The sequence below is a fragment of the Galleria mellonella genome, unplaced genomic scaffold (genome assembly GCF_026898425.1).
Source record: "Galleria mellonella isolate WM207_F2 unplaced genomic scaffold, CSIRO_AGI_GalMel_v1 utg261, whole genome shotgun sequence".
Classification (NCBI taxonomy): Eukaryota; Metazoa; Arthropoda; class Insecta; order Lepidoptera; family Pyralidae; genus Galleria; species Galleria mellonella.
Genome location: NW_026442057.1, coordinates 369,777 through 381,841, shown reverse-complemented (window position 1 = coordinate 381,841; position 12,065 = coordinate 369,777). Strand labels below are relative to the sequence as shown.

At 33.8% G+C, this 12,065-nt stretch overlaps 1 protein-coding gene across 1 annotated transcript in view; it reads right to left on the bottom strand.

The window, feature by feature from the left end:
- The window catches only part of LOC113521053 (microtubule-associated serine/threonine-protein kinase 3), a 94,766-nt gene that overhangs the window by 50,371 nt on the left and 32,330 nt on the right, over positions 1 to 12,065 (bottom strand). The window contains exons 2-3 of the mRNA XM_052895031.1: positions 10,541 to 10,629; positions 9,217 to 9,291 (exon numbers count right to left, since the gene is read on the bottom strand). Coding sequence (XP_052750991.1) covers positions 9,217 to 9,291; positions 10,541 to 10,629 — 164 coding nt within the window. The remainder of the gene's footprint in view (positions 1 to 9,216; positions 9,292 to 10,540; positions 10,630 to 12,065) is intronic.

The following is a 12,065-nucleotide window of genomic DNA, read 5'->3' as shown; positions in this document are numbered from 1 at the left end:
TTAAAGTATATGTTCAATTCTGGATAAAAAGTGTCTTTAGTATGTATACTTTTTATTTATATTCAGACAAACAAAATGTGTTTCATTCAAAATTCATTCGAAAAACATTTAAATAAATAATGTAAACTAAACATTGGAAGCACGTCATCATATCGGCCTTTAACTGTGCACTGCTGAACACAAACCTCCCCCTTAGGGGGGTTTTGCCTGTAGTTGCCACGCTTGGCAGGCAGATTGGCAACCACAGTTAGGCTTTAGATATGTTTTAAGAGGGCCGCTGCTGCTCATCCCTCGCCTTCCTTTAGTCGCCTCTTACAACACCCACGGGAAAACAAAGGGGTGGCCTATTCTATGCCGGGACCATACAGCAAAAAAATTACGTCATATTTCAGGTAGATTGGACATTTTTTTAATAGAAAATCATTATAATTTTTATTAATTAGTGATATTTTTATAAATTGTCGATAAGAGTAAACATAGATATTTAATGTAACAAAGCAATTCAGGATACAATGAACAATCATAAAACAATTGAAAACTTCTCAGTGTTACCAATTGATTCTTATTGATACTAATAGATTTTATATTACCTACTTATTTATTCTTTAATTCTTTCTACCCAAAGGTTTTTTTTTTTTAATGGACGATAATGGAATGGTAGCCCCACCCGCGCTATCGGTATACACCGGCACCAGTGAAGGATGATAGGTGAGGATGAAGTAAGTCAGTTAGCCCATCGTGACAAATTCAACAATAACTGTTTACGATAGTTTCCAGGGGGAACCACGTGGAGGTCGACCTAATAAGGCATATTGCTAGTAATGGGGCTGTCAAACTCCTAACTCCTGCTAACAATCCCTTTCCCCCGTCTATCCAAAGGTTGTCTGGAAGAGATTGCTTAGCAATAAAACCAATTTTGTACTACGCTATAAATATTGAAAATTCTTTAACAAGTCCTGTAATACGGTCTCTAATCCAATACGGTCTGTAATACGGTAATAATGTGTTGGAGCAATGAAAAGTTAAATATATAAAATTTTAGAAATCCGCAACTAAATGCCCAAACCTTGTTTTTACAAGCTTTTTTTTAATTTGTTTCATCGCCATCTTTCCGTTTCAATTTGTAATCCCACATAAGTTTAGTGCTTGGGGTAGCAAGGTTAGATATTAATTTATTTAAACTTTAATGCACAGTAAAATTCTATGTACATTTGGCGAACTTAACACCGGACTATGGAATGGACTCCCTGCCGAGGTTTCCCAAGAGACTACAGAATGGAGTTCTTCAAAAGGGGGTAAAGAGGTTTCTTCAGGGTCGGCAACGCGCGCGTAATACGTCTGGTATTGCAGGTGTTCATAGGCTACGGTAACCACTTACCACCAGGTGGGCCGTATGCTTGTTTGCCACCTCAGTATAAAAAAAAAATATAAAAATTCTGTATAAAATATTACTATATAAAAGAATTAAATAAAACAACTGCAATAGAAAATTTATGTTGTGTTTTTAATTACTAAATGGGATCACAGAATTCTATCTTCTAAGTCTATGGTATACACACGTCTAGAAATATACTGTGTAAACTTTTTACCTCGCAAAGAAAGACAGGAGCTTTAGTAAATACAAAATTAATATGAAATCAACAATTGCAGTAAACCATTACGATATAATCACTAAATAACCACAAAAAGAGTGACGAATTAAGAATCCCCACCTTGGAATTAAGTTTCAAAATTTAATAAAAAAGGAATTTTGAAAATTCAACCCCTAAAGGAGTAAAACGGAAGTTGAAAGTTTGATTGTAATTTCGTCAGTTTAGAGGTGAGACACGTGAAATTTTAGGCTCTTGATTCAAAACAAAAATTAATATGTTTATTGACTTTCATAGAATTCATCCATAAAGAGGCGAAATAGGGGATAAAAGTTTGTATGGAAACGAGCGAAGCTACGAGCAAAATCCAGTATATAAAATTATTATTGTACCTAAAGAAATTTTTACTTCAAAAATGCTCGAACAACCCTTATATGATTTCGATGGCACCTATATAATATACGGAACCACGCGTCGTATACCGCCAACAGCGCACTGCATTGTTCAAGACGTTAACATAATGGTAAAGTCATGAGATATTGTATGCTAAACAGATAAACATTACGCTATTAAGGGCGCGTTCTGTGTGTAAACATATTAACGGCCGGTATTAACTACGGCCGAGCGATGACACGCTAACGACTTAAGGGGAAGATAACGCGTCTCCCAGCGTCGATAAATTAAAATATTTACAATTTTTTAGAACAAACAAATTACAATTTTGTTTGATATCGAAATTGGAATTTTGTGCTTTTGTTGTCGCATTACTCTTATCTTTATTAATATTATAAATGTGTAAGTGAGTTTGTTTATTACCTCATGGCGCTTTTATAGCTTGACTAATCATAACTAAATTTGGCAGAAACTTAGTGTTTTGAGGTACAGAGGGACATAGACTGCTTTTTATCCTGAATTATATATCACGCAGACGAAGTCACGGATAAAGACTACCTAATATATATTTATTATTATATAGTACAACGTTATTAATATGAAAATAATACGGTTACCGCTAGATGGCGCTGTGTAATAGGTACAAAATACTATTAAATTTTGAAATATTTTAAAATAACTATAATTACTGTACTAATATCGATAAAAATTGACAGAAAGGCCAAACTACAAACAACCCAAAGATTATAATAATGTATCGTCATAATTTCACGCAGATAGTTTTGATCAATACTTCATTTTGTGTATTATTCTAAACAGAATTATTTTAGGCTATAAAACAAGCAGACTATGGCGGAACAATGCATATTGCACCATGATTACAACACACCCACACTCTACAATAAATTTGGCATAAATAATACGTTAAGCAATGTTTATGCTACACGATCACAAGAAAAAGGAAAATTCTTGGCATAAGATTGTATTTTGTATCAAAATATTTAAAACAGTGCATTTAAAAATATTTTTACGTGAAAATAGTGTTACAACATAAATAATACTGAAAGAATAAACACACAAAACACTAATATTAAGATTATTGAATTTTATTACAATTTTATAAATTTAATTATAAAGATTTATGATAATTGTATTGATATATTTTTATTTAAACACTTAACGGAGAAAAACATACGATATCTTTTAATATTAAAAACAACTGTTTTATCAAGGCATACTTATAATTCTCACAATAACATTTTTGAAAAAAAAATATCCATTTAAAAAAAATATTGCACGTTTTACTTATTCTCAAAATACCTACTGATCCTTAATCTATGAGTATTTATAATATTTTCGTTTTATTTTTTATTTTAATGCAGAATAAATAGATACGACCCAACTTGGTCTTAATTGACTAGTATGGTGTACATAAACCTCTATTACAATGACAGTAAGTGACGTTACATGATGGACTTGGACTGCAATTATACTTGTACAGTTCTAGACCCTGAACGATGATGTTTATCTCGATCTTTCTAAACGTATATTTAGATTATAGATACTTCTTCGAGTTCCCACTCCTATCGGAGAAGAGAGTTTTATTTTTAAGGCCGTCGCTCCGAGATTGTGCAGTAGCCAAACTACTCTAGCAGATTCATCAACTAGGAGCACTGCGTCCTCTCATCACTTCTTTTACCAACAATATTACTTTGAATGATTTTTTTACAAGACAGGGGGCAAACGAGCATGCGGCTCACCTGATGGTAAGTGACTACCGCCACCCATGATCACCCACAACACCAGCGGCATTACAGGTGTGCTGCCGGCCTTTTAAAAAGGAATATATTCTTTTCTTGAAGGTTATGTTGTCGTATCGGTTCGGAAATACTGCTACTGGAAGTTGATTCCAAAGAATGGTTGTGCGTGGAAGAAAGTGCCTTGAAAAACGCACAGTGGAAGACCGCCACTCATCCAAATGATTGGGATGAAACTTTAGTTAGTGGCGGATTAACTAGTGTTGTATTCTTTTATATCTAACGTGTCCAAAATACATTTTCATACAATTAATAATGTTCATAAGTTTCATTATGCCATTAATTAATATTTTAAAGGTTCTAAGGACATAAAACATTTTTTTCTACTAAGCACTTGAGATCACATCAAATACTTTCGATACTTTTCGTTGCAATGTAGTATTTGATCAAAAATTGTGATATCACGACAGACATGCGATTCATCGTTTGATTTCAATACCAAGTTACGATTATTGCTCCTTCTTTAGATATGGTTATTTAAAAACTATCAAAAGACGGTGATAGAGAAAAACTGAAATAAGATAGATAGATAGATAGATACTCTTTATTGTTTCCTCCAAAAGATTACTATAGTAAACTTATTATAGATACAAACAATGTAGTTATAGTAATATTGGTTTATAAATTTAATAAATAAATTTAATAAACTGTAAATACAACTTAGAATTTAATTATTCGCCTGAACTTTAGTACATTATACTTTAATATTATTATTTTTAAATAAAAGAACACAACTGCTTCACGGTAGAAACACGAACAGACTTTTGTACAAAGTCTCCCTCTGCATCTAGCGAAGCATCAACTTGCCCGTCTAGCGGTGAAGATGAGATAAGACAGCGGTAATTTTATAGTAGACTAATAAAAAATGACTACTCAAAAATATTTATACAAAATTTACTTAACCAAAAAATATTCATTTAGTATTTATTTAATTTGTAACACAACGGAGACGGCAACACTGGTACACTTGGCCTTAATTAGCTTACATGATGTTTATTACATAATCCCAGTTAAATTACGGTCACCAATGACAGTAATGTTGCGTGATAGACTGCAATGATAATTGTCTAGTATGTACCTAGACCCTGAACGACAATGTTTATCTAGATTCTTCGAGATGCGTATCTAAATTACATAGTTGCCTATTGACGTAATAATAAAATGGTTTCAAACTGTCCATAAAAAATATACTTCAAACATGTAATCCTATTTCAATAATGTTTAAATTATAAAAGTTTAAATTTTAGAATGAAAATTTTACGGAAATTTGAAATAAACTTAAAGTAAGTAATTTTACCGTAACTTATGTAGTAACACCGAAGTTATCTGTCAATATTCAAAAACAACTCACTGATTAATCATCACGGTCACCATATCAGCCTTTAACCACTGCTGAACATAAGCCTCCCCCTTGGAGGGATTTTGTCAGTAGTTGCCACACTTGGCAGGCGAATTGGCAACCGTAGTCAGGCTTTAGAGATGTTTTAAGAGGGACGCTGATGCCCATACCTATTATTAATATTTCTGATTAATTGTTAGAAAAGTGCTCTAATACCAAAAAAAATGTTAATCACAGAATACGTAGCAAACGGTATGAAATTCGACAGCAACGCCCATAATAATATTTTATTTATTTTGTTTCACTATGACGTAACGGATATAACTTGTAAACACACTTGGCCTTAATTAGATGCCATAAGTATTAAATTTGTGTTACACTGCAGCCGGCAATGAAAGTAACAGGCGATACGATGGACTTTTGTACGCGGACGACAATAGTCCGCCGTTTGAGTCGCCGGAAACCGGTCAAGATGTCCAGACTTTTGAATACACCAGAGAAATCTTACCAGAGAAAGACTTTATACAAAAATCGTTTACTTGGGCATCTCTGTTCCATTCGTGTTACTACCGTGAAGCAGTTGTGTTTACATGGCTGTTTCGGTTTGAAGGGTGAGATGTGGCAGTGAATTTACAGGGTACAGAGAAATAAACTGAGTCCTCAGGAATGGCGACACATGTGGCGAAATAGTATACTCTGTTATGTCCATAGTACCGCTCATATTGGTGACGGTTACCACTTTCCATCAGGTCATCGTCAGCTTGTTTGTCATTCTAAGTTGTATAAAAAAATCCAACGAGAGACAAACTTCGAAGTAAATTTTAGTCACAATAAAATCTCTCAATTGTATACTTCGATACGTATATTAAGAGGAAAATATTGGAAGTAACGGAGATTACCTAGCTGCAATATTGCTAGCAATATACCCATTCAGATCGACCTCCACGCGGACACTCCTGGAAACTATAGTAATTAATTCCGCGTAAATTCATCATAATGGGTCAGTAGAGCTGAGCAATACCCATTATAAATGTCTGGTTTCCCGCCAGCATATATCGATAGCAAAGGCGTAGTTACCACTCCATTATCATCAACTGAATAATATCTATCAAGTCAATCTCCATACAGTCCATCGAGAAAACGATAGTGGTTTATTCCTGGTGAATTTATCACAAAGAGCCAACTGCCTGATTTCATCCCAACATATTATTCCTCACTGGTAGCCCGCTTGAATTATCATTCCATTATTAAGATTATGTTTTAGAAAAAAAAGACTAATTGTGGTAAAACCGATTATATAGATTTGAAAATTAAACTAAATTAAAATTAACCAATTTTGATAAAATTTCTATGGGACCAGTCTGTAAGCATTTGGAAAATTTTTCAAATTGGTTAACAACTGACAGAGTTATAACAAACATAAAAAACAAAACCGAATTGAGAACTGCCTTCTTTTTAAAGTCTGTTAAAAATCCGCGAAAACAATTTTTTTTTATATACAAATTAGAATGACAAACAAGCTGACAGTCCACCTGATGGAAAGTGGTAACCGTTGCCTATAGACATGAGCAGTACCATGGACATAACAGAGTATACTGTTTCGCTCATGATACCCCCCATGCGTTACCATTCCTGAGGACTCAGGTGTTATTCCTCTGTACCCAGTAAATTCCAATGTCCTTCGTCTGAGCAAACTTTAAGGTTTCCAACTCGGAAATAACCTTGATCTCGTCACAATATGTAACGAAGCCTCCTCACTCACCGCACGAGACCTCACGGATGGCGTTGCATGTGTATCTCGTGTCTTGCATCATATTACAGCGGTTTAGCAAGGACCATTTATAAGTATAGACTTAACATAATTACGTTACATTATTGATGATTAAAGATAGCCGTGTGGTCCCGGCATAGAATAGGCCACCGCTTCCTTTCCTATGTGTGTCGTAAAAAACTACTTAGGGAGGGCGAGGGATGGACAGCTGTGTCCCTTTAAAACATCTCCAAGCCGAACTGCGATTGCCAATCCGCCTACCAAGTGTGGCAACTACTGGCCCAAGAGGGAGGCTTAAGTTTAGCAGTGGACAGCTAAAGGATGAAAATGCAGTTTTTGCTACGTATTTAGTTAATTTTGTAGTCTTTTTTATTATAATTTTTAACCATTTGTTTAACCCCTGTGGGTACTGTAAAAAATAAATAAATAAAGAAAATACCTCTACATGCCCATTCATAGTAACTTTTAATATTTTAATTGGTAACACAAAGTGTCAATATGAGAACGTTATTCACGGATGTTTTATAAAAAGAAAACCTCTTATAATTCTTTTTCATTCAATATGCAACGGCACGGAACCCTAGACTCTATAGGCACGGGGTTAATTCGTATTCGGCCCAGTTTTATCAATTCGCAACGTCGGAACTGAGGTCAAAACGTCACAGAAGCGACGCGTGCCACTGCAATAAACAAAACAACTTGTCATAACAGAAAATGTTGGCACGTTAACACGTGCGTTGCATTATGACATTGCTGGGTGCCGGCCAAACCTGTAAACCCTTCTAAAGGCTCACACTACCTTGAGGTGAAATAAACGTAGATATTTATCTACTTTTGACTGCTAGAGAATGCTGTTAAGTCCGCCTTTTGTACCATATTTTATTTTGGTCAATAAATTTATTTAAATAAATAAATCTTTATACCTCTATTTCAAAATACCAAGGTGTTTGTTAGGGGAAAAATAATTGTTTGTAATAAGATTACTGTCAGGTCGACATCCACGCGGTCACCTTTGAAAACGATCGTAGTTAATTTCTAAAGTCGCAATGAACCCTGTCAGCGTATACTAAAAGCATAGACAGACTTAGTATTCCATTATTCATAATGATGAATGCTGAGTTCTTTAGACTGTAGTTTAAGACTTCTAGAGATAAACTTACATAAAGCCGTATTACATTTAAAAAAAAATTGTATATACAGACACCCGCTATTCCAATTTTATTTGTAGCGGCATTTCTTCAATGATCTAGAAAAAAAGTGATCCAAAAACATTTTAAATCAAGACTGGGTCGTGTCGACTTTGTAGATAAGCCAAATCCCTCAATTGTAAGCTGCCACCGCGAGGTATGTTCGAAGTACTGTTGTAGTAGTAAAAAATACCGAGCTTCATTATTACCAGGCATTTGCAGTAGATAAATTTTGTGAATATTTATCTAATTTAGATAGACGCTTTTTACTCATATATAAAGATCTACTATATTAAAAAGGGGTTTACAATCGACGTTCAGACTGCCTGGCATAGTAAATAAAGTATACTTGAATATTTGATAATTTGAGATTGTATTCCAAAAAAAGAAAACTACTTTAATTATGGCAAAACTAGTTATTTTGATATAAAAGCTAAAGTACTGGATCGATATTCATAAAATCTCTATGGCACCCATTTGTAAGTATAACCTTGCAGATAAAGCTCTATGGCACCCATTTGTAAGTATAACCTTGCAGATAAAGAAGAATTTTTCAAATCTGTTTATAACTGACAGAGTTATGAGTTAACAAACAAACAAAAAAACTACAAACGAATTAAGAACCTCCTTTTGGGAGAGGCCTATGTTCAGCAGTGAACAGTAGACGGCTTACATGATGATGATGATGATGATGATATCATATGTTTACAAAGAGAGACTTGTGCCCACCAGTAAAACTAGCTTGTAAAGCTAAACAAAGCTGTAATCATCATCATCATCATCATCTTGCCGAGCAGTATAAAATAGTTCGATCTCGCTACCAGGACAATATAAATTATAGGAGTAGGTATTTATAAAAAATACTTATCATGAAATTATTTCATATAAACCATCTCTGACAAGTACAGAATTTCACTGTCGGTACCAGGATATCATAAATTATAGGAGTAGGTATTTATAAAAAATACTCACCACGTGTGAGCCTAAGTGTTATTAAAATAATTATAACGATTTTGAATGAATTATTTCATATATAAATCATCTCTGACAAGTACAGAATTTCACTGTCGGTACCAGGATATCATAAATTGTATTTTGAGTAGTTACAAACAATACTCACAACGAGTGAAAGCCTGTGGTGTGGGGGCGGCGGCGGCAGCCTCGAGGGCCGCCGCGACACTACACATGGCTCTTTCTGTGAACAAATAATAATAATAATAGATGATTATTTGTGATTATTTGAAAAAAAAAATCGACTTCAATTATGACAAAACTAAGAAAAAAAAAAGAAAGAAAGAATTTATTGCCAACAACAAAAAGAGTTTACATTAATTCACAATAGAAAACAAACTTCACATTTGTTATTCATAATGTTGCCGCCACTTAGCAACAACTAGTTGTTTTGATTTAAAACAAAATTACTAGACCGATATTGATAGAATTTCTACAGAACCAAACTGTAAGTATATCCTTTCAGATAAAAAAAGAATTTTTCAAATCTGTTCACAATTGACGGAATTATTAGATAACAAACATGAAAAAATACAATCGAGTTTAGAACTTCCTTTGGAGTTCCTTTAGGAACAATAAACTCCAAAACAACAATTTATAAAACTTTTATCTCTATACCTGTCTGTCTGTCTATTTGTTTGTGTGTCAATTTGTTTGTCTGTCTATCTGTACCAGTAATTTCACTATTCGTATGTAGTCCATTTACCAATATGTCTCGATACTTCTTATAGTTTCTCTTTACTCTTCAGAAATCCATGCACACATGAAAAATTCACCCATTAAATATATATATACACTTAGAGTAGTAAATAATTTAAGAAACGTGCTGCGAGAGTGTGATACTTCACTTCGCATCTCTTGAATTAATAAATAATCAAAGGACGGGCCATTCCCTCGCGTAAATGTAATATTTATTATTGACAAATAGTGTCTGAATAAAATCCGCGTGTGACGACACCTTTAGGGTGGCGTGGTGAAATGAAGAACTGTTAGCCTATGACGTAATATTTACAATACAGGAAGAAAAAGTCGTTTCCTTGGGTACCTCTGTCCCATTCATATTTCAACCGTAAAGCAGTTGTATTTGTATGGCTGTGTTTCGATTTGAAGGGTGGGATATGGCGTGAACTTACAGGGTACAGAGGAATAACACCTGAGTCCTCAGGAATGGCAACGCATGGGAGGTATCATGGGCGAAACAGTGTACTCTGTTATGTACATGGTACTGCTCATGTCTATAGGCGACGGTTACCACTTTCCATCAGGTGGGCCGTCAGCTTGTTTACTATTCTAAGTTGTATAAAAAAAATCTATTTCGTTTTGATAATTTATTTTTAATATACATATGAGATATAATAGACTACTAATTAAAAAAAACTTATACATACTTATATTTACTTGAATAAAATTATTCTTATTATAGTCATACTGACCACATGGACGGAGAGCGTCGGCGCTGATTTTCCAAGCGCGGAGCGGCGCAAGCGCACAAGATTGCTATCGCGCGACGCCGTGCCCGCATCTGTAAACAAACACTATAATTATTCACAGTCGTTCATATCGGCCCGTGACATTAATGATGCGATGACACAACGCTGTTTGGATGCAATACGAAGGGTAAACATATGCACGGCATCACAATTATAAGAGAACAATCTAACACAATATCTACTACTTTGATGCCTAAATAAATCTAAACAGTGCATTTCAGAATAAAAAAATGTATTAGTAGAATATATTGCCAAGTCATTATAATTACTTGGCATTTGTAACAGAATCTCGATTATTCGAATATTCGATTATCCGGACAAAGCAGGACGAATCAGATCCCATACGGTTGTTACAACTGAACCACATGAGGGACTTGGCCGCAGGGAAATGACGTGATTCATTACATCAAATATTAATAACTAATTACTAATCAAAATTTTAAATTGCATAGGTATTATTTAATCCATTATCTTAATACTTCGTCATTTTATTATATCGTATTGTCTAAATGGCATATGTAAACTCCTTTACATAATAGAAAATATTAATATTTAATTGTTTAATTTGACTTTAAAATCGATTATTTGGATTTTACGGAATACCCCTGGTTTTATTCGATTCGGATAATCGAGATACTACTGTATTAAAAAACAAAGATGTCTAATATTGATACGGTCACTATATATGTTGATAGGTAATTGATAAGATAACAATTTATAACAAAATCATTAAACAGGTGCATCCATAGACACTAAATAAAATTTATTGACTTGATTTTACACGAGATCTCACAACTTTTTTATAGTGGAAGAACTGCGTTGCGGGACTTGGCACTTTTTTACACTTTATATTTTCAGTAGGATAATTATTACAGTAATTCATACCAGCTCGTGACATTAATGACACTGCGACACAATGGCCGAGTGTAACATCAAGGGTAATATATGTATTATTATGACATTTACATGGATTAGCTTATTTCGTGCCCTGTCATGTCTACTGACACAATGTACTTAACTCTTTACGAGTTACAAAGAATATGAAATAATTGGAGATTTGATGAAATGTGATATAAAGACCGGTAAAATTAAAAATTAAGTTTGATATCACTGCGAAATCTTTATTCTAAATACTAATATGAAATCAATACTATATGTATAAAATCGTAACTGGTCGCTGTCTGTACATGGAAGATATTTTTTCTAATGCAACTTAGAATGGCAAATATTTAGGTACTATAGTACTCAATGATGACATAAACAAACCCTCGTGGCAATAATGTATAATCTTCAGAAGATATAAAATGTGAAACTTTGTCAATACACGTGCCTATTTGTTACGTATAAATAGTCAAAGGAATTTAAATAAAATTTAATATATAAATGGACTATGTACATTACTACATACATGCATTATAATAATAATAATAATATTTATTTAATTAGACTACATAAGGCTCATGTTGTT